Source organism: Lonchura striata, chromosome 25, assembly GCF_050655825.1.
Source record: "Lonchura striata isolate lonStrDom1 chromosome 25, ASM5065582v1, whole genome shotgun sequence".
NCBI lineage: Eukaryota > Metazoa > Chordata > Aves > Passeriformes > Estrildidae > Lonchura > Lonchura striata.
Window position 1 is genome coordinate 1,740,236 of NC_140727.1, and position 27,957 is coordinate 1,768,192.

General features: G+C 68.7%; 2 protein-coding genes across 4 annotated transcripts; both read left to right on the forward strand.

The window, feature by feature from the left end:
- The first annotated feature begins 545 nt into the window (after nt 1–545).
- EFNA4 (ephrin A4) lies at nt 546–6,547 on the forward strand. Of its 2 annotated transcripts, XM_085560582.1 has the most exons (6): nt 546–667; nt 3,127–3,419; nt 5,208–5,276; nt 5,393–5,452; nt 5,852–6,105; nt 6,188–6,547. In XM_085560582.1, the coding sequence occupies exons 1-5, from the start codon at nt 561–563 to the stop codon at nt 5,938–5,940; spliced, it is 618 nt and encodes a 205-aa protein (XP_085416708.1). In that variant the 5' UTR covers nt 546–560; the 3' UTR covers nt 5,941–6,105; nt 6,188–6,547. The 2 variants fall into 2 exon arrangements, with proteins under 2 accessions (XP_085416708.1, XP_085416707.1); XM_085560581.1 differs by lacking the exon at nt 546–667 and having other exon boundaries at nt 1,236–3,419.
- Nucleotides 6,548–17,072: 10,525 nt separating this feature from the next.
- EFNA3 (ephrin A3) lies at nt 17,073–26,345 on the forward strand. Of its 2 annotated transcripts, XM_021532179.3 has the most exons (5): nt 17,073–17,287; nt 24,188–24,477; nt 25,165–25,230; nt 25,368–25,445; nt 25,585–26,345. In XM_021532179.3, the coding sequence occupies exons 1-5, from the start codon at nt 17,175–17,177 to the stop codon at nt 25,704–25,706; spliced, it is 669 nt and encodes a 222-aa protein (XP_021387854.1). In that variant the 5' UTR covers nt 17,073–17,174; the 3' UTR covers nt 25,707–26,345. The 2 variants fall into 2 exon arrangements, with proteins under 2 accessions (XP_021387854.1, XP_085416710.1); XM_085560584.1 differs by lacking the exon at nt 25,368–25,445.
- Nucleotides 26,346–27,957: the final 1,612 nt, after the last annotated feature.

Genomic DNA, 27,957 nt, shown 5'->3' on the forward strand with positions numbered 1-27,957 from the left:
GATCCCGGTGCCGGCGGGGGCAAGCGGCGCCGCCGGTGCCGGTACCGGTGGGTGCCAGCTTGGGGGGGTTTGGCAGGGAGCCGGACTGGGTCGGAGCCGCCGGTGCCAGGGGCGGCGCCGGTGGATGCCAGGCGTGTCGGTCGGTGCCGGTGCCAGGGATGTCGTTGCCGGGGATGCCGATCCCACGTGCCCGGGCAGTGGCGGTCCCGGTGCCGGTGGATAGTCACGGTACCGGGTCGTGTCGGACTGGGAGAGGTACCGGGGAGTTGCCAGGGATACCGGTGCCGGTGGGTGTTGGCGGTACCGGGGGCGCCGGACCGGGGCGTGGCTGCCGCTGCCGGTCCCGATGCCGGTGGGGAGTTACCGGTCTCGGTGCCGGTCCCGATGCCGGTGCCGGTGGGTGCCGGTGCCGCCCGCCAAGGGTTAATGGCAGTCGGTGAAGTTGCCGGGCGGCGGCGCGGCGGGATTGGCCCGAAGTTCTCGGGGCGGGCCGGGCCGTGCCGAGCCCCGCCGGGCCGCCCCGCCCGCGGCCCCCGCCGCCCCCCGCCGCCGGCGGAGCCATGCGCCCCGCGCCGCTGCTCGGGCTCCTGCTCTGGGCGCCGCTGCTCTGGGCGCCGCCGGTGCGCGGCTTCCGCCACGGCGTCCACTGGAACGGCAGCAACCCCAGGTACCGCCGCCGCCCCCGCCGGCCCCGCCGCCTTTGTACGCCCCGGGCCCCGCCGAGCCCCGGGCCCCGCCGAGCCCCGGGCCCGCGCCGCCGCCACGGGACGGGACGGGAGGACCGGCGGGCGGTGGGATTCGGGGGGGGGCGGGGCTGCTGGCCACCGGGCCACCGGGCTCCCGTGGGTGAGACTGAGCCGGGGAGCACCTCCCGGTGGGACCGGGCATCCCCGGCAGCAGCGAGCGCCCAGGTAATGCTGAGCTGGCGAGCGGCCCCCGGTGCGCCGAGCCCCCGGGCATCCTCACCGGCGCCGAGCCCCGGGTGGTACCTCCGGTGCTACCGGGCCCCGGTGGTACCGAGAACCAGTGGTACCGAGCCCCGGTGGTACTGAGCCCCGGTGGTACCTCCGGTGGTACCTCCAGTGCTACCGAGCCTCGGTGGTACCCAGTCCCGGTGGTACCGAGCCCCGGTGGTACCTCCGGTGGTACTGAGCCCCGGTGGTACCAAACCCCGGTGGTACCTCCGGTGGTACTGGGCCCCGGTGGTACCGAGCCCCGGTGGTACCGAGCCCCGGTGGTACCAAGCCCCGGGTGGTATCTCTGGTGGTACCCAGCCCCGGTGGTACCAGGCCCCGATGGTATCCAGCCCCGGTGGTACCGAGTCACCGGGCAGCCCCGGGTGCTGTGCAGCGGGTGAGAACCCCCGGGGGTGCTGAGCTCCGAGCAGCACCGGGCACCTCCGGTGGTACCGAGCCCTGGGCAGGACAGAGCCGGTGAGTGCCCCAGCCGGTACCGACCCCCGGGTGCCCACGGGGGGCACTGAGCCCCGAGCACTGCCGGTGACACCGAGCCACTGGGCATCCCTGGGTGCCACCGGGACAGCGAGCACACCGGGGTGGTGCTTAGCCCCCGGCACTGCTGGTGGCACCGAGCCCCAGGTGGCATCCAGCTTGGCTGGCATCAGCTCGTGAGTCTCCCTCAGTAGCACCAAGCTCTGGGTGTTCCCACACCAGTGGGCATCTCTGGTTGCCCCCAGGCCAGTGGGCACTCCTGGTGGCACCAACCCTTGGTGGCACCAAGCTCTGGGTGTTCCCACACCAGCGGGCATCTCTGGTTGCCCCCAGGCCAGTGGGCACTCCTGGTGGCACCAACCCTTGGTGGCACCAAGCTCTGGGTGTTCCCACACCAGTGGGCAGCTCTGGTTGCCCCAGGCCAGTGGGCACTCCTGGTGGCACCAACCCTTGGTGGCACCAAGCTCTGGGTGTTCCCACACCAGTGGGCATCTCTGGTTGCCCCCAGGCCAGCGGGCGCTCCTGGTGGCACCAACCCTTGGTGGTACCAAGCTGGTGCTGCCAATCTGCCCGTGGTACCCACCTGTGCTGAGCCTGAATGCCCGTGGCAGCACTGAACTCTGGGCATCCTCTCGTGGCATCAGGCTGGTGGGTGGCACTCCCGGGGCTGTGGGGTTCCGTGGCAAGTGTCCCCTCTGGTGGGGCCCACACCCTGCCCTTGGTGCTGCCCGTGGGCTTGGCTGTCGCCAGCAGGCCAAGCTCTGGCTCCATCCCTCTTCCCAACCTCCTCCATTTTAGGTATTTCCCAGCTTGGGGCTTCTCTGGGAGCGGGAGGCAGGGTCAGGATCCTCCCCCGTGGAGGTTCCGTGCTCTGCTGGACCGGGGCAGGCTGGCACACGACGGGCAGGGCTGGGGGTACAGGCGCTGCCTTGCTCCTGTCCTGCGGATGGGGGAGGTGACGCCCCACCACCCATGGGTGCCCCAGGAAGGGGGGCTCTGGGTGCCCCGCTGCTGGGTCAGGCGCCGTCCCCCCAGCCCTTGGCCCTGCCCAGGCCCGTCCCAGCCGGCGTCACCCGTGGGATGCTCTGAGTCAGCAGGAGTCTGTGCTCCATCCTGCCCTCGGGGAGCCCCCGGCCTGAGTGGGGTGTCGGGGCTTCCAGCCGCCCTTTGCCAGCGCTGCCATCCCGCTGATGAATCTTCTGCACTCTCTCAACACCGTGGGGCCGACATCTGCCTGCCGGCCCCTCTTTTCCACGCTCAGGACCGACCGTGTGTGCACACGCGTGTGCCCGCTCATGTGCACACGGCTGCTCCACCCCGGCCCGGCCGCACTTGCTGCCGGCACAACCGGGAGCTCGGAGCATCCCCTGGGCTGGGCTCCGTCCCCCACCCGCCCCGCGCCCCCCGCGGGACCGGAGCGTCCCGCCGCACCGGCGCCCCGCCGGCGTGTCGCGGCCGATCACGGCCCGGCGGGTGCCCGCGGCGAGGGGCTTTGTGCCTGGCCAGCGTGGCTCTCCAAACCCCCTGGGCCGCGGGGGCCGAGCCCATTCAGCTCCAGCGGCCTGCGGCTAATCGGAGCTGATGGCGCGGCCGGTGGTTTTTTGGGAAAAGCGCAGCTCCCCGCTCCGCTGGGGCGGCCCTCCCATGGGAACCCCCTGCTCTTCCTGCCCGCCAGGTTCCTGCGGGACGATTACTCCATCCAGGTGGCCATCAATGACTACCTGGACATCTACTGCCCGCACTACGAGGGGCCGGTGCCCGCCGGGCGGGCAGAGACCTTCACGCTCTTCATGGTGGACCGGGAGGGTTACCGAGGCTGCTACGAGACCCCCGGCGCCTTCAAGCGCTGGGAGTGCAACCGGCCCCGGGCTCCCTTCGGGCCCGTCCGATTCTCCGAGAAAATCCAGCGCTTCACCCCCTTCTCACTCGGCTTCGAGTTCCAGCCGGGGGAGACCTACTATTACATCTGTGAGTGCCCCCGGGGCACCGCGGGCACCGCGCTGGGCTCACGGGGTGCTGGGTGCTGGCCCCGGGGTCTGAACGTGCCAGGGGGTCTTGGGTGCAGCTCCCCAGGGTTGGGTGTCACCAGGATCCCCGTGGGAACGAGTTTAGGGTGTATGGGGGGAGCAGGGTACAGCCAGGATGTCTCTGAGGGGTTCTAGATGATGCCAGGGGGGAGGTGCAGGAGGCTCTGGGTGTCCCAAGGGTGGGGGCACAAGGGGATGGGGATGCAGGTGGTGTCTGGATGACCTGGGGTGGGGGATTCGTGGAAGCTTGGGGTGCAGAGGGGTTCTGAATGCCCTGGGGTGGGGGATTCGTGGAAGTTTGGGGTGTAGAGGGGTTCCAGATGCCCTGGGACAGGGGATTCTGGATGGAGGTGTGGGGTGAAGAGGGGTTCTGGATGCACTTGGATGTGGGATTCATGGAAGTTTGGGGTGCAGAGGGGTTCTGGATGCTCTGGGACAGGGGATTCATGGAGGTGTGGGGTGCAGAGGGGTTCTGGATGCCCAGGGAGGGGGATTCATGGAGGTGTGGGGTGCAGAGGGGTTCTGGATGCCCTGGGGTGGGGGATTTGTGGAAGTTTGGGGTGCAGAGGGGTTCTGGATGCCCCTGGAGGGAAGCACAAGTGGATCGGGGTTCAAAGGGTTTGTGGGTGCCCATGAAGGGGGGCACAAGGGGATCAGGGTGCATGGGTGGGGTCTGGATGCCCTGGGGTGGGGGATATGTGGGGTGCAGGGGCTGTCTGGGTGCTGCAGGGAGGGGGCACGAGGTGTCGGGGTGCCCTTGGTTCGGGGTGCAGGGGGTATTTGGGTGCTCCGGGGTGGGGGCATGAGGGATTAGGGTACCCCCGGGTTTGGGGTGCAGGGGCTGTTTGGGTGCTCCTGGGTGGGGGCATGAGGAGTCGGGGTGCCCCCGGTTCGGGGTGCCCTGGTTTGGGGTATCCCTGGTTGGGGGTGCAGGGTGGGCTGTGCCGTGCTCCAGGGTGGGGGATGGAGGGGTTGGGGTGCCCCAGTTGGGGGTTCCTTGGTTGGGGGTGCCTCAGTTCAGGGTGCCCTGGTTGAGGGTGCAGGGTGGGCTCTGCATGCTCTGGGGTGGGGGTGCCGGGAGGGGTCCAGGTGCCCTGTTTCGGGGTGTCCCGGTTGGGGGTGCAGGGTGTATTTGGGTGCTCTGGGGCAGGGACACGAAGGGTCTGGGTGCCCCGTTTCGGGGTGTCCCGGTTGGGGGGGGCAGGGTGGGCTCCGCGTGCTCCGGGGTGGGCGCGCCGTGCCCGCGTTCCGCCGGGAGGGGGCGCCCCCGGGCCGCGCGGAGCCGCCGCCGGTGGTCCCGGGGGGTCCCGGGGGAGTCTCGGGGGGTCCCGGGGGGATCCCGGGGTGGTCTCGGGGGGACCCGGGGGAGTCTCGGGGGAGTCCCGGGGGTCTCGGGGGGTCCCGGGGGTCTCGGGGGGACCCGGGGGAGTCTCGGGGGAGTCTCGGGGGGTCCCGGGGGATCCCGGGGTGGTCCCGGGGGATCCCGGGGTGGTCTCGGGGGGACCCGGGGGAGTCTCGGGGGAGTCCCGGGGGTCTCGGGGGGTCCCGGGGGGATCCCGGGGTGGTCTCGGGGGGACCCGGGGGAGTCTCGGGGGAGTCCCGGGGGTCTCGGGGGGGTCTCGGGGGGTCCCGGGGGGATCCCGGGGTGGTCTCGGGGGGTCCCGGGGGGTCCCGGGGGGGTCCCGGGGGGGCCGCACCGGAGCCGGTCCCCTCTGACCCCCCCGCCCAGCCGTGCCCAGCCCCGAGAGCGCCGGACGATGCCTGAAGCTGCGCGTCACCGTCTGCTGCCGAGGCACCAGTGAGTCCGGCTGGGGGGGGGCCGTGCCCCAAAACTCGGCGGATCCCGGAGCCTCGGGGGCGGCTCCGCGGAACCCGCGGCAGCCGGTGCCTGACAGCCGTGGGGGGTTTTTACAGCGCCAGAGCCGGTGACGGAGGTGCCAAATTCGCAGCCCCGAGGGCGCGGGGGCCCCGACGGTGAGTACGGGAGCGGGGCCGGTGAGTACGGGAGCGGGGCTGGTGAGTACGGGAGCGGGGCCGGTGAGTACGGGAGCGGGGCTGGTGAGTACGGGAGCGGGGCTGGGAGGCCGGTGAGTACGGGAGCGGGGCCGGTGAGTACGGGAGCGGGGCTGGTGAGTACGGGAGCGGGGCTGGGAGGCCGGTGAGTACGGGAGCGGGGCCGGTGAGTACGGGAGCGGGGCTGGTGAGTACGGGAGCGGGGCTGGTGAGTACGGGAGCGGGGCCGGTGAGTATGGGAGTGGGGCTGGTGAGTACGGGAGCGGGGCCAGTGAGTATGGGAGTGGGGCTGGTGAGTACGGGAGCGGGGCTGGGAGGCCGGGCACCGGCTCGCCCTGACCTCTGCTTCTGCCCCGGCAGATGTGGCTCCTGCCCGGGGCTCCGCGCTCCCATCGCCGCCCTGCGGCCCGTGCCTGCCGCTCGTGCTCCTGGCCCTGCTCTGGATGTGACCCCGGCGTTGTCCCTGGCGGGGGGACGGGCTCTCGTGCCCCGACGCCGCTTCCAGACTCTTCCTCACAGCCAAACCCCCCGAGCCCGTGGGGCAGCCCCAGGCCATGACCCGCCTGCTGGACCTCCGCAAAGCCGAGCTGGGGCCGGGAGCTCCGGGCTGGAAGGTGAGGGGCAGCGGGGGCTCCCGTGGGTGAGCGCCTGCCTGCTGCCCTGAAGCATCCCTGGCCGGGGCTGTCTCCCTCTCAGGGCCACCGCTCGCCGCCGGCATCGCCTCCGTCGCCGGGATTGCCGCGAGTCCTCGCGCCGGCATCGCCGCCCCCCTGGCACTGCCCGCCGCCCGCCCGCCCGGCGCTGGGGTCCCCTCAGCGAGCGCCTCTCTGCCCCACAGCCATCACCTCATCTCGTGCCTTTCCCCACGGACCCCCACCCCCGGGGCCCAGGGACCCCCGAGCCCGGAGCGGGGCAGCAGCTCCGATGGTGGCATCTGCCGCCGTGTCCTCCTCCAGCGGGGACACGCTGATCTGTCTTCTGGGAAGACGCTTTCCTCCGTCCCCTCGGTTCGGTTTTAACCCTTGGTAGTGACTGAGCAATACAATATTTGCAAGATCGCTGCGCCCCGGCCGTGCGGCCCCCGCCGTCCCCCTACCCGTGCCCCCCATGCCCGCACCGGTGCCAGGGTGGCTCCTCCAGGGTGTCCCCTCCAGAGTGTCCCTGCCCCTCTCTCCCTGCACAGCCTCCATGGCCGAGGGCTTAATTGCAGCAGTTTGATATTGAGTCGTCAGCTCCTGTCACCGGGAGAGCTTTAATTACAGACGAGCTGCTGGTAATTAACACCTGGTGGTGGGATGAGCATGGGACAGGGGGTGAGGGGGCAGTGGGCTCGGGGGTCACTCACCCAAAACCCCCAGCCAGGCACCCTGGTCCTTCTTGCCACCTTTGGGTGTGGTCAGGGTGCCCACAGAGCAGCCACTCTCTGTCCATCTCTCCATCTGCTACGCGCCCCGTGAGACGCCAAAAATGGGGAGGTCTGGGGAGCTGCAGGGGGAACGGGGATCAGCGGGGGCTGATCCCATGGCACAGCAGGGTCCCCGTCACAGTCACGGCTCTGCCACATGCCCCAGGCCTGCCAACCGGTGGGAGCGTTCCCTGATGCTCTGGGTCCCCCATCCCGTGAGTGCAGCCCCCCGCTTTGCCCTCCCGAGGGGCTCCAGAGGGGCCCAAATCCCCCCGGGGCCGCCTGCAGCAGGGCCCCCCAGCCCCTGGCCGCCGCGCAGGCGTTGCCGGCCGCCTGCCGCAGCGGTGCCGGGCACGTCAGACAGGTTTTATGGCTTCTGGGAGAAAGAAGCTGCTTGGCAAGAGGCTGAGCGAGAGCATCGACCGTGCCGCTCCCCTCCCCCAGCCCGGCTGCCTGCCCTTCCCCCAGTGCACCCCATCCTGCACCCCGCCCTGCCCCAGCCCCAGGGGGACGCAGAGGCTGCCAGGGCACGGGGGGGCATCTCCCGGGGGACCCGACCCTCCCCAGGAGGGGGTGAGACCATCTGGGGAATGCGGTACCCAAGGGACCCCCGTGTAGGATGCTGGGTGGGGCATCCCCCAAAGTACCCCCCTGCGGGGGTGCTGGGGGGCGACGATGCCTGTAGGAGCGGCGTGTGGGGATGTCAGGGGTGATGGTGACTTGTGGGACCCCCGGGCAGGGATTCCAGGGTGCAGCCATGCCCTGCAGGGTCCCCATGCCCGGATGATGGGGGGGCTGTACCCTGTGGGACCCCCACGCAGGGATTCCAGGGTGCAGCCATGCCCTGCAGGACCCCCATGCCCTGCAGGGTCCCCATGCCAGGATTCCAGGGCACAGCCATGCCCTGCGGGACCCCCATGCAGGGATTCCAGGGTGCAGCCATGCCCTTTGGGACCCCCATGCAGAGATGCTGGGTGGGGGCATCCCCCAAAGGGCCCCCATAGAAAGATGCTGGGGGACAACTGTGCCCTGGAGAAGCCCCGTGCAGGGATGCTGGTGGGCTGTGCCTTGCAGGAACCCATGCAGGAATTCCAGAAGGGGGCTACCCATTGCAGCACCCCTTCCCCAGACCCTCAGAGGATTCCCAGACAAGGCCAGGGAGTCCCTGTGGGACCCCCAGCATGGGTGCTGGGTGCTGGGTCTGGGCCCTGCCCTTGAGGCAGCGTTGTTTGGTATGCAGGAGCTGCCACCAGCTTCAAATCCCATCGACTTCCAATGAGCAATGCCATCAATAACGGCTAATTGATGGCGCGGGCGCTCCAAATCAGATTCCCCGTCCCCTGAATCCAATTGATGGCTCCGCACCCCGCAGCCGCCGCGGCAGAAATTGAATCTATTCAAGGAATGGGCTCCATTAGCCCATCCCTTCTGTCTCGCCATCCCCCTGCCTCGGGGCCGCCCCTACCCCCCTTCCCGGTGCCACCTACACCAGCTGGGCTGCCCGTGGGGAGGAGCGGGGGGTGAGGATGTCGGGTGTCCCAGGTGGGTGGGAGTTAAACCTTCAGAAAGTGGGGAGGAAAAATTTATCACCTGGAATAGCAAGTGATGGGAAATGGCAATAGGCAGCAGGGAGATGGAGAGCAGGATAAAGAGCCGAGTGGTGCCAGGGGCTGGGAGCCGCAGCAGGCAGCGAGGAGGGAGCATGGCATGGCAGTGCCCACCGTGGCCTGGCTCGCTGTCACCACAGGGATGAGCCTGGCACTAGGATGAGCCTGCTGGGCACAGCCCCTTTAGCTCTGTGGCGTTCCCACTCCTGGCATCAGATCCCTCACCCGGCCACGCTGCCCCCACCCAACCCTGCCGCGAGAGCGTGCCCCAAACCCCCCCCAACACCCCAGCACGAGGATGAGGTCAGGTACTGCGGCCACCCCAGAGGAGCCCGAGGACACACGGGGCACACGGGGCATACGGGGGACACAGGGGACACGGGGGACACGGGGGACACGGGGGACATGGGGGACACGGGGGACATGGGACACGGGGCACACGGGGGACACAGGGGACACAGGACACACAGGGGACACGGGACACACAGGTGACACGGGACACACGGGGGACACGGGACACACGGGGGACACGGGACACACAGAGGACACAGGACACACGGGGACACAGGACACACGGGGGACACAGGACACGGGGGACACAGGACACACGGGGGACACGGGACACACGGGGGACACAGGACACACAGGGGACACGGGACACACAGGACACACGGGGGACACGGGACACACAGGGGACACGGGACACACGGGGGACACAGGACACAGGACACACAGAGGACACAGGATACACGGGGAACACAGGACACAGGACACAGGGGGCACACAGGACACACGGGGACACAGGACACAGGGGGGACACAGGACACACAGGGGACACGGGACACATGGGGCACACGGGGGACATGGGACACACAGAGGACACAGGACACACGGGGAACACAGGACACAGGACACAGGGGGCACACAGGACACACGGGGACACAGGACACAGGGGGAACACAGGACACGGGGGACACAGGACACACAGGGGACACGGGACACACAAGACACACAGGACACACGGGGGACACAGGACACAGGGGGGACACAGGGCACACAGGGGACACAGGACACATGGGGGACACAGGACACACGGGGGACACAGGACACACAGGACACAGGGGACACAGGACACACGGGGGACACAGGGGACACAGGACACACGGGGGACACGGGACACACGGGGGACACAGGACACAGGGGGGACACAGGGCACACAGGGCACACGGGGCACGGTGCCCCACCCCGGTGACTGAAAAGGGGGAGCACAGCCCCCCAGGGCTGTGGGGCCCACCCCCGCCTGCTTCCCGTGGGCAAAGGGCAACGGCGGCAGCGCCCACCCGGGAGCTGTGGAGAGCATCCCGGAGATGGGAAATGGCTCCGTGTCACCATGGAAACGGGGCCACTGGCTCCACACGCCGAGGGGACGCGTGTGCCGAGGGGACACGCACGCCGAGCCCCGAGGAGCGGGGCGCTGGGAATGCCAACCTTCGGGCACGACGGGCTGGGCAGCGGGCACCGGCCGCAGGGCTCTGAGCCGAACCGCAGGGCCCATCACCCGCCCCGGGCCGGCTGCCTCGGTACCCACGGGGATGCCAGCTCGGGGATGTGAGCTCGGGGATGCCAGCTCGGGGATGCCAGCTCGGGGATGCGAGCTCGGGGATGCCAGCTCGGGGATGCGAGCTCGGGGATGCCAGCTCGGGGATGCCAGCTCGGGGATGCCACCGTGGCCGGGCGGCTGCAGACCGCCAGAGCAGTGCTGGGCGCGGGGAGCGGGGGCCGGAGCGGCGTTCCCCGAGCAGCCCTGCCCGATGATGCGCGTCGTCAAGGTTATCATTTCGCCAAACGCTCAGCGGGGGCTCGCAGGGAGCCGGCCCGCGCCGCTTCATTAAGCGGAGCTGCACGCACCGAGCCCGCTCCTGCCATAGCAATGAGGGTGCGGGCACCGGGCTGGGTGGCACAGGCAGGGGCTGGCACGTCCCACCCTCACCTCGGACTGGCCAGCTGCCAGGTGGGACCAGCAGGCAGCACCGAGGCTTGTGCCCACTCCAGGAGCCAGGGTGGCAGCCGGTGTGGCGGGGAGGGTCACTGGGGTGTGAGGCAGCCTGGCACCGGTGGGTGTGCCCGTGCAGATGCTGCCTGTGGCATCACTATTCCAGGCCGGGGTGGCTGTTTGTCCATGCCTGTGTCCGTCTGTCCTGTCGTGCCTGTGCCCTTGCACGTGCTGGAGCGCACCCCCAGTGTGATGTAATCCTGCTGGACAATGATCCTGCAGTGTCAGGACAGGCACGGGCAGGAGCTGCCCTTGCTGCCAGCGCTGCTCGGACCTGCTGCAGACTGAGGGCCTGCATGGTCCCCGTGCTGGGAGAACCTCTGCGTCCCTGGGGAGGACGATTAGGACTTCAATCATCCTCCTGAGTGGGTGCAAATGCCATGGGCCATCACCCCAGCACAGTGCTCCTGTCTCCAGGGCAGCCAGACCCTGGGGGCAGAGGCTGGGGCAGGTGCTGCCCACCCAAAGCAGCAGCTCCCAAGGGTGCCCGAGTGGATGCTGAGGTGCTCTGTGCCAGGGTGTCACCGGGCTCGCACCACCTGTGCTGCCATCCGGCCTCTCCGGGCATGTGTCCACTGGAGGTGGAGCCCTGGAGTGTCTTGGGCCCTGCTCCCCACATCCACCGACCTGCCCTGTGCTCCTGTCATCCCTCAAGCTGCTAACGAGCTTCTCTGGCAAAGAGCTCGTTAGCCACGGCAGTCTGGGCAGCTCCTCAGGTCCCTGCGGTCCCAGCCCAGGGACAGGGACAGGCCAGGCCAGTCCCAGCAGCTGGCAGGACTGGCCAGTGTGGCCAGGCTGTGGCCAGAGGCAAGTGCAGCACGGGTGGGTGGATGCTCTGAATTATGGAGCACAGGAGCACAGAGTGGCAGCGACAGCACCACCCGCATGGGGGGCTTGGGGCCACGCTCACAGCCAGGCATGGCAGCCCACCTAGCCCTGATAGAGCAGCTGGGCACTGCCAGGCTGCAGAGACACTGCACCCACCCAGGGTCCTCTGCCAGCCCCTCGGGTGGTGGCTGCCCACACTGCCAGCACCTCTTGCTGCTCTCCAGGCTATCCCCGGCGGTGCCCGCAGCACCTCCTGTCCAGCACCCACCTCCCATCCCCTGGGGCCACCGCAGCCAGTGGAGGGAACCCCCATTTTCACCCCAGCCCCTCTGGTGAGCCATTTCCAGGCGATGCGTTGTGGAAGCCCCCCCGTGCCGTCGCTCGCGGCCGGCGTGACGGCAGCGCCGCCTCAGCCCTGATGAATATTTCAGGCCCTGAAATCTCCTGCGCCTGCACGCTTGGCCCCAGCCCCCCGCTGCCCCCCCAGGTTATGGGCTCCTTTGTTTGCCTGCGCTTCTGCCCAGCAGCACGGCCACAGCAGGGCAGGGACACGGTGCCACCCTGCCCTTCTCCCTGGGGACGGTCACCCGTGGGCTGGAATGGGATGGGAATGGGCTGTTCCCAAAGGGGCGGGTGGGCACTGCTGGTGCCAAGCTCAGCGCCAGCTGGGGGTTCCTAGGATGGCTCCTGTGTTTCCCAGGTCAGCTGTGCCCATCCCCAGCCCTCATTTGGGACTGCAGGTCCCTGGTGCCATCACCCGCAGGGTCAGGGCAGGAGGATGGGGACAACCTAGAGCGCAGCATGTCATGGATCTGTCCCTGGCACCCCAGCCTGGCACCTCCCAGTTCAATGCCATCCCCGCCAGTGCTTCCAGCTGCTGTTTGTGGCGTGATCTGTGTGCAGTGGGAGAAGGATATCGATGCTGCTTGTCACTCCTTCATCAGCTTAACGTCACACCCCACCAGACACCTCACAGGGGACACCAGGGTGGCATGGCCGGGAGGAGCAGAGCATGTCCCAGGGCCAGTGGGGAGCCAGGTGCTGCGGCTGGCAGCCACAAACCCATCTCTGTGTCCTTGTCCCTTCCCCGGAGAGCTGTGGCTGCACGGGGCCATGTGCCAGCCCTGCCCTGCCCAAACCTCCCACCCGGCACGGCCCTCCCACCTCCAGCACATCCACGCCGTGGTCATGGCAGAGCAGCAGGGGCCCGGAGTGAGGCCGGGGCTGCCACGGGTGGGTGATATTGGAGTGATCTTGAGGCCAGGAGGGAGGTTTGCCATGCGGGAGGAGAGGAGAGGAGCCGGCTGAGTCACCCGGTGCCGGCTGCTGACTCAGGCGCTTCCTGCCAGGTAACCTCCGCCGCCGGCTGTGGGCTGCTGGGACAAGGGACGTGGCACAGGGGACAGACAGGACCGCCTGGCACAGCAATCCAGCACCCAGGGTGGGCTAAACTGGGAATGTGCATGGCTGTGCACCATGTGGCCACCTGATTCTACCTGAGGTCACCCCGCCACAGGCCGTGGGAGCCACGAGGAGCTGGTGGCTCCCATCTCCCACCCGCCACCTCTGGGTGCCCACACGCCCAGGGCGGGTGAGATTTGGCACAGCTGCTGGAGCCAGGGTTCCGGCAAACCGGCGTCTGGCTCCCGGGGCAGGAACCCTGCAGCTTCCTCCTGCCGGGCAGCGGGAGCGGCGGGGCTGGGAACCACGCGCTCCTTCATCCAGCGGCTCCACCAGGAAGCTGATTTCCTCCGACGGCCCTGGCGCTGCCGCCTGGCATCGCTGCTCCCTCGCGGGTGGCCGTGGTGGCAGCTCACCCTCCTCTGTGAGCCCACAGAATCCAGCTCCACGTAAATTAACTCGGGCTGCTAATTCAGGAATTTCTCCCATGTCCCTCTGTGCAGCAGGCCTCGCTCTGATCCTCACCAAGGAGTTGTCTGCCCATCTTCACCTCCCTTGCGTCCACGCTGCCAGCACGGCCAAGCCCGGACCCAGGATGTCCCCCAGGACTCCTCCAGAGCTGGGTCTTCCCCCGTCTCCCCGGGACCTGGGAAGGCTCAGACCCTGCGCCCTCCCCGAGGCGATGCCCGGCGCAGCCATCCGTGAGGCTTCATTCAAATTTAACGCCTGACGCGGGCTACAAAAGGGAAGGGGCAGGGAGGAGCAGGGCTGGGGTACCGGTGGGCACACTGTGTGTGCTGAGTGTGCCCCAGGCGTGCCAGCCTGGCAGGACAGACCCGTGCCCGAACAGCGGCGTGGAGTTGTGAGGCTGCCGGGAGAAGCTGGCAGGAGCCAGGACTGTTCATCTCCACGTGGCCACGCCAGCACTGCCAGCTCCTCGACCCAGGCCATCCTCCCTGCATGCTTTTGGCTTGTTCTTGCCGTGTCTGGCTGGACGCGTGCCGGCACCTGGCTCCCGCGGGCGGGTCGGGAGCCCTGAGCTCAGCGCGTTGGGCCCCGGTAGGTGTGGCTGGTGAATATTTCATGCCCGCGTTCACCGAGCCCTTTCTTGGTTACAATCCTGCCTCCTCCCCGCACTCTCACCGTGTTTATTTGTTTAATGAATTATTTATCGGCTCCCCCTCTCGCTCGGCTGGGCGCTGCCCCCCCCCAACTCCCCCAGCCCAGCTCCCAGCCCGGCGCGATGATTTATTGAATGCCGGCTCTGCTCTGCGGTTGCGACATTCTGTCACAGGAAGCCGCGGTTAAATATTAACCGAGGCGGGCCAAACGGGTCCCGTGCCCGCCGGGCACCCGGTGGTGCTCATGGATGCCAGCTGGGAGGCTTTCCCCAAAAGCTGCTGGTCCTTGTGACAGGGACAGAGCAGGCAAGCAGGGCTGCTCTGCAGACCTTGACTCTGGGCAGCTCAAGGCCTCACGTCCCCCCGCCGAGAGCGAAGCCGCCAGGCTGTGTCCCCATCCATCCCATCGCAGGCACCACGTCCCCTTGTGCCAAAACCCGGCCAAGCCCCCTGTCCGTGTCATTCCAGGAGCAATTCCCGCTGGTGCTGACACCTGCACACAGCGCGGTGCTCCGGGGCTGCCTTCTGCCCCCCGGGCGCCTCCGTCCGCACCGGAGCCCGTGGATTGTCCCTCCGTGGTCCCGCACCCGGCGGTGCCGTGGCGGGGGGACCCCCGTGGTGCGGGCGCTGACGGCGGCGCCTGCGTTGCCATGAGCGGGGGGGGGTTTCCATGTGGAGGTGGGTGTTGCCATGGGTTTGCCGAGCCAAAGCGTTTCCATGGTGGCAGCGCCGGTGCTCCGGGTCCTCCCAGAGGTGTGCAGCGCCCAGGGATGCCACCGCTGCCGCTGCCACCTCAGCCCACCACACAAGGAAGGCCAAACCCCGCAGCCCCCCCAGCTCCCCCCCGCTCCCACCCGCAGGCAGCCAGAGCCCTTTTCCACGTGTTGTGTTTTCTTCACTTCACTTCTTCGGATGAATAATTAATCGAGGCTTTTTTGGTCCTCCGGGCCTTTCCGCTGGCCCCCTCCCCCTTCCTGGCAGGGCTCCAGCAAGGGGCTTGGGCTCCCAGTGCCACCAGTATGGATGGGGAATGGGGGCTGGGGCACAGCCCTGTCGCGGGCATCACAGCACTGGGTGTCCACAGTGCTGGGTGGGACCGGGGCCCTGCCCATCATCATCCTCCTTGTCCCCCTCCATAGCCTGGGGCAGCATCCACATGGCCAAAGGCACCCCGAGAAGAAACGGGGTGGCTCTCCTCCCACACTGAGCTCCTCCCAAAATTCTGGGGAGCCAGGAGACCCCCAGGACTCAGCACCGGGACCAGGCCTGAGAGTCAGCAGGCCCACTGGGGATTTGGGGAGATGACATCTGGCACCGCAGCACCCTGGCCACGCTCACCACGCCAGCCAGATAGCTCCTGGCAGGAGCAGCTCAGGCCGGCTCAGCAAGCCCAGCCACAGCTTTGGGAGCCTCCTGGTTCCATTCCCAAGCTCCTCGAGGCTGCCAAAGCTCCGGGTGATGCATGACGCCGGCGCTGCCAGGGCAGAGGCCACTGGGTCGGTACTGGAGGCTCCATGTGGGAGTGGAGAGAGAGCTGAGTGTGCCCGGTGAGCTGAGTGTGCCCCGTGAGCTGAGCTGTGTGTGTCCGGTGAGCTGAGTGTGCCCGGTGAGCTGAGTGTGCCCTGTGAGCTGAGTGTGCCCGGTGAGCTGAGCTGAGTGTGCCCCGTGAGCTGAGCTGTGTGTGCCCCGTGAGCTGAGTGTGCCCAGTGAGCTGAGTGTGCCCGGTGAGCTGAGTGTGCCTGGTAATCTGTGCATGCCCAGTGAGCTGAGTGTGCCCGATGAGGTGAGTGTGCCCTGTGAGCTGAGTGTGCCCTGTGAGCTGAGTGTGCCCGGTGAGCTGAGCTGAGTGTGCCCAGTGAGCTGAGCTGTGTGTGCCCCGTGAGCTGAGTGTGCCCTGTGAGCTGAGTGTGCCCAGTGAGCTGAGTGTGCCCGGTGAGCTGAGCTGGGTGTGCCCAGTGAGCTGAGTGTGCCTGATGAGCTGAGTGTGCCCGGTGAGCTGAGCTGTGTGTGCCCGGTGACCTGAGTGTGCCCTGTGAGCTGAGTGTGCCCGGTGAGCTGAGTGTGCCCGGTAATCTGTGTGTGCCCGGTAATCTGTGTGTGCCCGGTGAGCTGAGTGTGCCCGATGAGCTGTGTGTGCCCGGTGAGCTGTGTGTGCCCGGTGACCTGAGTGTGCCCAGTGAGCTGTGTGTGCCCAGTGAGCTGAGTGTGCCCCATGAGCTGAGTTTGCCCCATGAGCTGAGGGTGCCCAGTGAGCTAAGTGTGTCTGATGAGCTGTGTGTGCCTGGTGAGCTGAGTGTGCCCGGTGATCTGTGCATGCCCACGCCGGTGCGAGCGTGCCCGTGCGTGCACACGTGTGCCAGGGTGCCTGGCACTCGCTCTGCCGGGCGGCGCTGCACGGCAGTTGCTAAGGGATCTCGCTGAGGACGGGCACTGGGAGCTGGCACTCAGCTCGATCCCCACAGCCCCCGTGGCTCCCCCAGGGATCTCCACGCCACCAACCCTTGGGGTGTGGGAAGAACAAGGGCCCGGCCGTGTGGGTGGGCACTCGGCCAAGCGCTGGCTCCTGAGGAGGTCAGGGCAGGCGGCAGAGCCTGGCACCGTCTGTGCCCCTCGGTAGCCACGCTGTCCTGCTACACGGGCACGCTCCCTCCACCCGCTCCTGTGCCTCCAGGATGGCCAAACCCCTCTGTGGGTACGTGTGACCCCCATGGCACTGGCAGCAGCACCCTGAGGAGCCTCGGGGGTCCCGAGCCCCCACCCACGGCTCCCTCAGCAGCTCAGACCCACGGGGGCTGCTGCCCCAAGGCCCGGCACGACCCCAGTCGCGGTGGGTCCTGATGCCCCCAGCCGTGGTGACCCAGGGACATCCCGGTGGCACCGCGGATCCCGCTGGCACCGGATCCCGCAGGGACAGGCACGGGTGCACCTACCCGTGGGTGCACCCCCAGGGGTCCCGGTGAGACCCCGATGGCAGCGGGACCTTTCACAGGCAGCGCCCCCCACCCATGGGCGTCCTGCCGAGATTCCGGTGGCACCTGGAGACGCGGCCCCGCTGTCTCCACCCGCGGGGACCCGCAGCCCGAGCCTGGTGCCGGTGCCGAGCCGGTGCCGGGGCGGGCCCGGGGCGGCGGCGGGAGCGCGCGCGGGGGCGCGGCGGCGGCGGGCGCGCGCGGGGCGGAGCTGGGCGCCGGGGCCGCGGGGCGCGGGCGGCTCGGGCTCGGTTCTCCCTCCATTCCCCGGCATCGCGGCGGGCTCGGGCGGCGGCAGGATGGCGGCTGGGCTCCTGCCCCTGCTCCCGCTGCTGCTGCTGCTACCGGGCCGGGGGCCGCCGGGGGCCCTGGGCAACCGGCACGCCGTGCACTGGAACAGCTCCAACCCGCAGTGAGTGCGGGCGGGGGCGCCGGGACCCGCACCGGGAGGCGGGGGGGGGGATGGGGGGGTGTCCCCGGGGCCGCGCGGGGTGGGGGCATCGCCAGGAAGGACGCGGCGGCGACACGGCGGGGATCGCGCTGAAGGATGCGCCGGGGGCGGCGGGCGACACCGGGACTGCGGGACCCCCGGTGCCGGTCTCCTCCCGGCGCCCTCGTGCGGGCGGGGCCGCCCGTCCGCGGCTGCCGGTGCCCCCGGTGCCCCTCGCCCTGCCCGTGAAGCCGGGGATCGCTGCGGCGGGAGGGGGGCAGCCTCCCGGCCGGTTCGTGTCCCGGTGGCCGCGCCGCCGGGCGGGGCTCGGCGGCTCCCGGTGCGGGCGCGACGAGGTCGTGGGCACCGGGGGAAGAGCCCCCCCCCCGCCAGCGCTGACCCACCGGGGGCAGCGGGGACAGTCCGGCTCCCCCAGACTCCCATCTCCCGGTGCGCCGGGGCGGGCAGGGGTCCCGCTCCCCCCGCCAGTCGCGCCCCCCGCATGTCTGGGTGCGGGAGCGGCACCGGCGGCGCGGCGGAGGCGGGGGGGGCCCGACAGGTGCCTGCCGCCCCCCATCGTCTTTGCCCGGCAGCAGTGGCACCCCCGGGGCGGCGGCGGTGGCTCCGGGGCTGCGGGGACAGGGGGGTGAGAGCGGAGGGAGGGAGCGGCCGCCGGGAGCGGAGCAGTCGGGGGTCGGTGGCCTTGGCCCCTCCCTCACACCCCGCGCCGGGGCTGCCTCTGCCCTCGCCGGCGCACCCACAGCTGGAGTCGGGATGTGCACGGGCACGGTGCGGGCTGCACCCTCTCGGGAAATGGGGGCTGCGCGCCTGTGGCGTGGCCGTGGATCCCTCCACGGGGATCCGCGCCGGCTGCCATCGCCCACCTCTCCGTCCCTCGCTGGTGCGAGTGCCCAGGGGTGTGGCGGGGACACGCAGCCAGCCAGAGCATCCTCTGGTGCCCGTGCGTGCAGGGGCCCTCCTGGGCTCCCCCCATCCCACTCCCCTTTTGTGCAGGGTGGGAGCAGCCCCGGCAGCCCCCTCCCCTGCCATTGAGATTGTGTCGCCGGGCGGAAGCTCGGGCCCCATAAATCGTGCGTGTGTGCGACGTGCCGAGGCGCGGCACAATGCCGAGGTGCCGCCACGCTCGGCATCCCCCCCTGCACCCCCCTGCTCTGCCCGGACCCCCTTCACGCCCGGCCTCGTCCCCGCACCGTGACATCGCCACGACGTCGCTGGCGGCTGGGCCACCCCCACCCTCGTCTCTCCGTGACTCCCCAAATCACCGCCGTGCCCTGCCGCTGCCCCGGCACCTCTCGAGGGACAGGGCGGAGAGGGGGTGGCAGTGCCCGGGCCGTGCCAAGCCGGGGGTGTCGCAGCCAGATGCCCGCACCCCCTGCGCAGGCGTGTCTGGCGCGGCCGCCGGCGTCCGGCTCAGGGCATGGGCGGCGCGGTGGGGGCGGCTGCGGCAGAGCCGTGTCCCAGGGACTCCGGAGCTGATATTTATTGTTAGGCAGTGCGGCAGCTCGGACGCAATTATAGCCGCGCGGCAAAGTGTCTGGATTGGATAAATTATGGGGGGAATTAGGCTCCCTGGGCCGCAGCCTGCAAATCCCAGCAACCCTGCCGCAAGTGGAGCCATAAACAAGCCCAGCGCGGCCCTGCGGGGCTCGCCGGGGAGGAGGGGGTTGCTGGCTGGGGTTGCTCCTTGGCCACGAATTTATTGTGGCTCCTGCCATGCTACTCTGAGTACCCCTGTTGCTGCCCTCAGCGGGACAACAGGACGTGGGGCACCGCAGGGAGCAGCCCGATGGTGCCTTGGGAAGCACCTCAGCCCCTTTGGTTGTGCAAGGAATGGCTGGCGGTGCCAGGAGGCCAGGAAGGGTCCCCAAGCAGGCAGAGCACCCCTCGTGCCATGGGGTTGGGGTGTGTTGGCTAATCCCAGGGGAGCTGTGAAGGTGGGATCCTCAAACCCTGCTCCCGCTCGGCCTGGTTGTTGGTCCGGCTGTGCATTCCATCCCTCTGTCCCATCACCTGCAAGCCCTGGGGGTGTGGGATGACCCTTGACTCATCCCTGCCCTCCACTCCCCCCGTCCTGCCAGGAATAGGCCCGGTGGCATGGGACAAAGGTGCGGGACAGCCATGTCCACCCAGCACTAGCTTTTTTGGGGCCTGTGACCCATTGAGCAGGGTCAGGGGCTCCTGGAGTGACCCCAGACAAGCCAGGTCCTGGCATGCTGGAGGATCTCTCCCTGCTGTGTGTCCCAGATGCCGAGACGGGAACGGCAATTTGTCCCTGTTCATGGACACAGACACGGCCGGCACTCCCGACACTGCTGCACCCCAAGAAGCACCCCAGAGCAGGTTGGGGTGTACCACCCTGTGCCACTGACTGATCTGGGACCTGAGGATACTCGTCCTGAGGGCCTTGGGTGCCGTGGAGGGGGCAGAGCGGGGGGTGCTGTGACACAGGGGCACAGAGGGTGCCTGGCTGTGGTGTGGGGGTCAGAGCCCACCTGTGTGCAGGGAGGTTGTGGCACCTTGTGCAGGCACACGGCTCATGCAGCTGCCGCCAGCACTGGCACTGCCACCACGCTCACCTCTCCAAAGGTGGCTTTTATCTGGCCCAGGCTGTGTTGCAGGCAGCAAGGGCTGGAGTGGGCTCTGGAGAGGGTTGGAGTGGGCCCTGGAGAGGCCTGGAGTGGGCTCTGCAAAGCCCCAGTGCAGAGCTGGGGAATATCTCACCCAGGAGAGGAGCCACATCCCTGCAGAGCAGGTCTGGAGGGGCCCAGGCTCCTCTGCAGCAGCCGAACCCCAACACCAGGGCTGTGCCTGGCCACGTCCCCCCATCCACCGGCACCCGCAGGGCTGAGGAGGAGTCACCCACAGCAGGAGGGACCCGTGGGTCTGGGGGCACCCAGCAGGAGGTGCTGCGGCTTGCGGGGCAGCTGTGCCCAAGCAGGGACAGTTCCATGCCCACTTGTGGAGCTGAATGTAGGCACAGTGCCAGCAACACCCCCTTTGGCAGCCCTAGGCTGGCTGGGGGGCTCAGCCAGCCCTCACCCCACGCCTCTGCCCCGCAGGATGGGCACCCAGAAACCCCAAAAACCCAGCCGTGCACGGGTGCTCGTCACGGGAGCGGGTGCCCACGGGCAGAGCGCGCCGTGCCCCGTGAGTCACGGCGCTGGGCGGCACCGAGCCCCGGCAGCACGGACGGCGTTCCCGTGGGAGAAGCGGCCGCGATGTCGGGGTGCAACAGGGCCGGGGCCACCTGCTCCTGCCCGGGCTGGTAATTGAGTCACCGGTTGCAGATTGATGGTTTAATTAAAACCCAATTAGAAACCTCATTGATCTTGTTAGCAACGCGGGAAGGGGCCGACTTTAGCCGGGATTACGGGGATTGTGTGGCCGTCGATAGTGACGGGGGGGGCACCTGTAGGGTGCTGCTGGAGTCCCGGCGTGCTTGGGGAGGGCTCTGCCCGTCCCGCCGCCGCTGCCCGCTGGCACCCACGCGTGGATCAGCGCTGGCCTCCCCCGCTCGGAGCATTCCCCACGCAGGGAGGTGGCCCCGGGGACGCCGTGTGCCGGCGGTGCCGGCAGCGCCCGCGCCTTGCGGCTGCGCCAGGCGAGGCCGGGGGGGCTGTGCCGTGGCTCGGTGCCACTCTCGTGCGTGGGCTGCGTCGCGGGCGCTGTCTGCCGAGCCAGCGCGCGTGTGCGTGGCCGTCTGGGCGCCGTGACTGTGCAGCGCTGGCTGCGTGGGGAGGGCTGCCACGGGGCGGGGGGGAGGCGCGCTGAGCCCCCCATCTCCCCCGCGCTGGGTGCGGGAGGACGGTCGGTCTGTCCGTCCGTCCGTCCGCTGGGGTGGACCGGCCGCAGCGGTCGATGCGCCTTTGCCTCTCGCTGTGCTGCGGGGTGACGGGAAGGGGACTCGTAAATCAATGGCACTTTTTTGTTCCCCGGGTGATGGATGGGCGGCGGATGCGCCAAAAGGACGAAGCTACCGGAGCCGAACAAAGAGCCTGGCTGTGCTGGGGGCTGTCCAGTGCCGGGGGGCACCACATGGAGGACACAGCCCGCTGCCCTGCTCCTCACCGCTGGCACCGCCCATGTGGGGTGCTGAGCCCAGCTCTGGCCCTGCTGCCCTCCAGGCCTCTCCAGCACCGTGGCAGCGAGTCTCTGGAGTGTGGGGGTCCGGGCAGGGGTCTGGTCCCGCCGTGCCACCGCTGCCAGGGCGTGCTGCAGTGCACCAGGCGCTCCCCGGCAGTGTGGGAGCCAGCGTGCGGCACGCAGCCCGGATTTATGGCAGCAGATGGGAGCGGAGCGGCCGCCCGGCTCACCGGTGGCTGCGGCGTGCCAGGTAGCCAGGGGTGCCACCAGGGTGCCACCAGGGTGCCACCGATGTCCCTCCGGTGTGGGGCCGGCGGGCGCCGAGCCCGGGGCCGGTGCTGCCAGGGGACATCCATCTGCCCAGCGTGACAGGCTGCTGGAAGGTACCACTGCCTCACCAAGCCCTGCTCTACAAACGCAGTCGTGCAGAAGTGATGCTGCCCGTTCTCCTCCCGCACTTAACCCTTCGGGCACTGCCAGAGCCCACCATCCCCACCGGCCGTGCCATGGCTGCCGGGATATCGAGGGTCCATCCCAGCCCAGGTGCTGTGGAGCTGGCAGGGACCAGGCAGCTCATGCCTGCTCTGGGATGGGTGCTGGTGAGAAAAGAGGCAGAGTCCCTCTCCCAGAGTGTCTGTTCCTGCCCTTCCACCCCAAACCAAGGCCCACGAGCTTCCTGGATGGTGCTGTCAGCAGATCTTGGAGCACGCGGGCTCACTGCACTGAGGGGGCTGCTGGATTTGGGGGTACCTGGAGTTGCTGCTCTGCAGCGACTGTGCAGGAGCCAAGCGTGGCAGGGACACAGTGTTATGGCCAAAGCTGCTACTGGGGTCGCCCAGATGTGCCTCGGGCTGTGGTGGCCCTGTGCTCTCCCCAAAGAGGCCATTCCCCGGCCCCTCCCAGCTTATGATGATGCCCGTGGGCTCCTGGCATGTTGTGGCAGCTGGCAGTGCCCGTGGGAGTCACTACCATGGGCATTGCCACACCACCTGAGGCTCCTGCACCCTGCCATGGGTGCTGCTGTCCCCCAGCCCGGGGGGACATTTTGGTGCCTCGTTAGTGAGGCTGTTTATCAGCAGCTACACCTCTTAATGAGCTGTGGCTTAACGAGCCCCAGCCTGGGGTCCCAGGGGACCGTGCCTCAGCACTGGGTGCCACAGGGGAACGGGGCTCCCCAGCACCCCGTGACAGAGTGCCACTCGTGACACTTCTCCTAGTCCCCCTGTCCCTTGGCACAGCCACAGCCCGGCTGCGGGGAGCCCCAGCTGCGGGTGCCCGCCCCGGTGTGGGGCAGCTGGTATTGGGGTACGCCGGCGTCCCAGCTCTGCGTCCCGCGTGGAGTTAATTGCAATTTTCTCCTTGGGGCCATTTCTTTAATAACAAGCCTTTTTCTCCCCCCGCCCCCCTTCCCACCACATCAAAGGGGGAAGATGAAAGGTCCCGGCGCCCGCTCAGCAAGGGTGGCTGCCTCAGCACCTTCCCGGCGGAGCAGTTGCCGGCGGGTGCCGGGATGGGCTGCGGAATAGCGGCTGCGCAGCGAGGGAGGGGCCGCGTGGGGCTGCGCTCCCTGTCCCACGAGTGATGAGTTCTGCCTTCAACCACCCCTCCGTTTCCCCCCGGGTGCTGGAGGCGGCGCTTCTTGTCCCCCTCCTTTGCCGCCCGACACCGGGTCCCGCTACGGTTCTGTCTCCGGCGCTCGGCTCGGGGTGCCGCGGGCGCTGGCGGCGTGCCGGGGCTCCTCAAACATCGCCGGGGGCGATGGTGCAGGGTGGGGCGTCTGCACGCGTAGCCCTGCCCGCTGCCTGCCCAGCCCTGCCGGGGAGACCCAGGGAACCGCTCGGCTCCGCGAGGGGCGGCGGCGCCCCCCGCCCAAAGCAAGCCGAGGGGACGCGGAGTGATGCTTTGGGGGGCTCACGCTCGGGGGTTTGCCCTGAGAGGTGGGAAAAGGTGCAGAACCGGGAGCACGCGTGCCGGGATGCTGCTGGCCGTGTCCCGCGGGATGCGGGCAGCGCGGGCCGGTCGGGGTCCGGTGCCGCCGCGGCGGCTCGGTGCCGAGCCAGCGCCGGCTGGTAATGAATTGGCAGGAGCAGCGGGTCAGAGCGGCGGCGAGGATTACCGCGGCCGGGATTTCCGTCGGGCGCGGATTAGGAGCCAGCCGAGCCTCTCCTGAGTGGATCTGAGGGGATTGCTTGCTCCTAATCAATGTAAATGAGGCTCCCCCAGGGCCACCCTTTACGGCATTAACGAACTAACGGGATTAGCCGGAGCAGGGTGAGAAATCCTGGCTCCGAGCTGCGACGCGTGCCAGGGCCGTGGTGGGCGGCAGCGGTGGGTCGGCTCCAGGCTGCTGGAAATGGGGAATGCCAGGGAATTCCAGGGAATTCCAGGGAATTCCGAGGTCCCCCGCGCACCCACGGACCGCGCCCCGTGGAGACCCCGGTGCCTGTGGGACGCCGATGCCCTTCTGGGTCTGTCTGTCCATCTTTGAGGCTGTCTGTGCTCTTGCCCGTCCCACCTCTGCGTGCGGCTTGACGCTTGTCCCCAGCAGCGCCTGTCCCCCACCTGCTCCACCCGTGCCCTCCAGGATGGGGATTCTGCTCCACTCGTGAGGCTCATCCCATGCAGGGGTCCCACACAGGGGTGGAGCAGGGGGTATCACTGCTCCAAGAGTTCCAACCCTCGCTGCAGCCTCATCCAGCCTCTGGCTCCCCTTGGAGAGCGCTGTTTGGAGAAGTGCAGGGCGTGTCCCTGACCTCCCACCCCTTCTTTCCCTCGCAGCCTGCGGCGGGAGGGCTACACGGTGCAGGTGAACGTCAACGACTACCTGGACATCTACTGCCCGCACTACAACGCCTCGGTGCCCGAGCACCGGCTGGAGCAGTACGTGCTCTACATGGTGAACGCGGAGGGGTACCGCACCTGCAACACCAGCCAGGGCTTCAAGCGCTGGGAGTGCAACCGGCCCCACGCGCCCCACAGCCCCATCAAGTTCTCGGAGAAGTTCCAGCGCTACAGCGCCTTCTCACTGGGCTACGAGTTCCGTGCGGGGCAGGAGTACTACTACATATGTACGTGGGGCGCCGGGGCGGGACCCCCACACAGCCCCCAAGCCCCCCCTGAGGTCCCACCCCAGTTGGGTCCCCTCAGGTCCCACCCCAGTTGGGTCCCCTGAGGTCCCACCCCAGTTGGATCCCCTCAGGTCCCACCCGAGTTGGGTCCCCTCAGGTCCCACCCCAGTTGGGCCCCTCTGCGTCCCCTTTGGCTGGTTCCCCTGCACCCCCCAAATTGGGCAGCTGTTTCCCCTCTAAGAGTGGGAACCTGGAGCTCTGGGAGAGGTTGAAGGAGCAAGGGGGTGGAGGGGAGGGGATTTTGCATGATGCAGGGAACAGATAGGGGTGTGGGAAAAGCTGGAAAGAAGGTTGGGGCTGTGGATGGGGGTGCCAGTGCGTGATGGGGTGCTGGGGGATGGTGATGTAGGGTGCAGGATGCTGATGCAGGATCAGGGTTCAGGGGCTGCTGCTGCAGGATTTCAGCATTGGTGCCAGATGCTGGTGCCAACTTGGGATGCTGGAGCTGATGGGGTGCTGGTACAGGGCATCGGTGCAGGATTTGGGGTGCTGCTGCATTCCCCCAGCCCAGAGCGCGCCCCTGGGCAGTACCAGACCCCTCTCTCTGTCCAGCCCCACCGAGCCTCGGGGTGCCTGGGGTTGGGATCCCTGCCACGGAGCCCCTCTCAGCACGCTCTTGCCTTGCAGCCACGCCGACACACAACCACCACCGGGCCTGCCTGAAGATGAAGGTGTTTGTCTGCTGCGCCTCCAGTAAGTACCCCCGTGCCCATCCCGGGGGCGGCGAGGCCGGCCGGTGGGTGCCCCGTCCCTCCTGAGGGGAGGGGGCTGCGTGGGGGCTGCGGGGGCATCCAGGGAGCGTGACCCCCGTCCCCTCTCTCCCTCCACAGCGTCGCACTCCGGGGAGAAGCTGGCGCCCACCCTGCCCCAGTTCACCCTGCGGCCCGAGGTGAAGATCGAGGACCTGGGTGAGTGAGGAGGCGCAGCCCCCGGCCCCGCAGCGCCGTGTCCCGTCCCCGCCGCCGCCCCTGGGGCAGCCCCAGCTAACGGGGGTGGGGGTTCAGGGCCGCCCTGCTGCCCTCCTCATCCTCTCGCTCCTCCCCACAGAAAACTTCAACCCGGAGATGCCGAAGCTGGAGAAGAGCATCAGCGGCACCAGCCCCAAGCGGGAACACTTGCCCCTGGCCGTGGCCGCCGCGCTCTTCCTCATGACTCTGCTGGCCTCGTAGCTCCCGGCGCCCACGGGGGCCCGGCCAGCGCCGCTCCGCCGAGCGCGGCCCCCTGGACCTGCTGCCCCTCGTGAGAGCCAGCGGGGAAGCACCGCGAGCCCGCCAGCCCCTGCCCGGAGAGCCGCCCGCGGAGCTGGGACCGCGGCACGCACCGACCCGGCCGGACTCGCCTCCCATCCCGCCCGCGGCCGCGGCCACCGCCGCCGGGAGCCGTCCCCGGGAGCGCGGGGTCCTGCCCGCGCCCTCCCGGTGCCCCGGGGCTGCCCCGTGGCTGGGGGGGCAGCGCCGAGCCCGATGAGAGCAGGGACCCCCGGGGCCGGGCAGTCTGTACATACCCATATAGATCTATACATACTGTACAGAGATATATCTATACTGTACCATAGGCAGCGGCGCCGGCCCCGGGCTGGCTTGTACATAGTCGAACGTGTTGGATTTTCCTCGTCTTCCGTGAAGACCCGACCTATGCAAACGCACAGACACTTTTTGGGGAAAAACAAAACAAAACAAACGAAAAAAAAAACAAAAAACAACAAAAAAAAAACCATTCTCGATCTTTTTTTCAAGTGCTTTGGCTGGTGATTTTCATATTCTGCTCTTAGTCTATAAAAAAAAATAATAAAAGGATAAAAAAAGGGATCCCTGTCACCGTGGCGTGCAGCACTTCCAGCCCTCGGAGGGGTCCCAGGGGGGCTCCGGCTCGGCCAGGCGTTCAGGAGAGGGCTGACCCCACCGTGCCACCCGCCTTGCCGGGCACAACAGCTCCAGCCACGGGCTCGGTACCGCTGGAAGGGGGACGCGGTGCTTCCCACAGGAACGTGGCCTGGACATCGGACCTCTTGAAGGTAAGGGCAGCGCGGGGGTCCTTGGCACGCAGCCCTGGGGGCGCTGGGGTGGCATTTGGGAGCAGGGGAGCCTTTCTTGCCATCCTCGCCAGCTGCACAGAATGAGCAGACATGGGCTGCTGGCAAGCCCATGGGAACTGCGGCATCGCCCCTGCGGCGCGTCTGGCTCTGCCGGGCATGCCGGCTCCTGCCTGTTCCGGGGGGATCTGGCACTCGCTGCGGGCCGGGGGACGCCGTCATCACCCCCCCACCGCCTCCAACCAAGAGGATGCGGCGGCTGGATTATGCCTGGGGGTGGCATTCCATCTAAAGGGGACCCCCACAACCCCCACAGACACGGTGGAGCAGTCGTGGGCTCCTCACCCTGCGCTCTGCGGGGACCCGGTGCCCCCCGGGAAGGGGCAGCCACTGTCCCCACAGGGCGGCAAGGGATGAGGGGCTGCGAGGGTCCCGCTGCCGGTGTGGGTTCCTGGGGAAGGGGGTCCTCACAGCCGCAGAGAGCGGGGCAGCCACTCTCCCCCACCCAGCGGGTGCTGCTGGGCGGTGGCTGGGTGTCCCGCCGGCCCGGGCTTGTCCGGGTGCAGAAAGAGTCGAGGAACCCGTCAGACGGGTCCTGGGAGCCCTCCCAGCAGGCGCCGGGTTCCCGCATCCCCCCCGCGCTCCGCAGGCCTGGCCCGACGTGGGGCTCTGCTCCTGCCATGGGGACCTGAGGTGCCACCGGCAGCTGTCTGCTGGCCCGGGGCAGGGTGGGCACGGCGCGGGTGGGGCAGCGCCGCTGCCATTGCCAAGGGCCATATCCAGCCCGGTGCTGATTGCCGGGGACTGGCCAAAGCGCCTGGCCCGCTGTGGTGCCACGCTGGTGGCACGTGGCACGGTGAGCCTGGCACAGCTTGGGTGGCCAGTGCCCTGGGGGGGTGTGAGGCTGGAATCATCGCCCTGGCACAGAGAGCTCTGCCTGCAGGATCCCTCCTGCCACTTGCCTCGACCCTGGCACCGCTTCTCGTGCATGCGTGGCACCAGCGAAGGCTCGGTGGGCACCTGGCTCGGGTCTGCTCCGAGCTCCAGGGCTGAGCATAGTGGGACAGCCTAGACCCACCAGGAGACTTCTGGGGTGCTGGCAGAGGGGATACCCAAGCCCAGCTGCCCCAAATCAAGTGGGGGACCATTGCTGGGACCCCAGTGCTGATGTTTGGGTGCCCCTTGAGTGCTTTGGGGTTTCACAGCCTCGGCAAGCAGATCCAGGCAGGGGGATGTGTGCCAGGAGCAGCTGTGTGGCACAAGGCTCTGCCTCACCTTGGGGCAGCTCCCCTGCCCGGTGTGGGCTCTCTGGCCAAGGGGATGAGGTCCTGGCACAGCTGGACAGCTCTGCTCCCACCAGGCTGGCATCAGGCCATGCCTACCTGCCA

Coding starts and splice junctions, on each gene's coding strand:
- EFNA3 (XM_021532179.3), top strand. CDS start 17,175: ATGGCGGCTGGGCTCCTGCCCCTGCTCCCGCTGCTGCTGCTGCTACCG. Junction 24,478..25,164: donor GCAGGAGTACTACTACATAT/GTACGTGGGGCG, acceptor CTTGCCTTGCAG/CCACGCCGACACACAACCAC. Junction 25,231..25,367: donor GTTTGTCTGCTGCGCCTCCA/GTAAGTACCCCC, acceptor CTCCCTCCACAG/CGTCGCACTCCGGGGAGAAG.
- EFNA4 (XM_085560581.1), top strand. CDS start 2,642: ATGAATCTTCTGCACTCTCTCAACACCGTGGGGCCGACATCTGCCTGC. Junction 5,277..5,392: donor CGTCTGCTGCCGAGGCACCA/GTGAGTCCGGCT, acceptor GGGTTTTTACAG/CGCCAGAGCCGGTGACGGAG. Junction 5,453..5,851: donor AGGGCGCGGGGGCCCCGACG/GTGAGTACGGGA, acceptor CTGCCCCGGCAG/ATGTGGCTCCTGCCCGGGGC.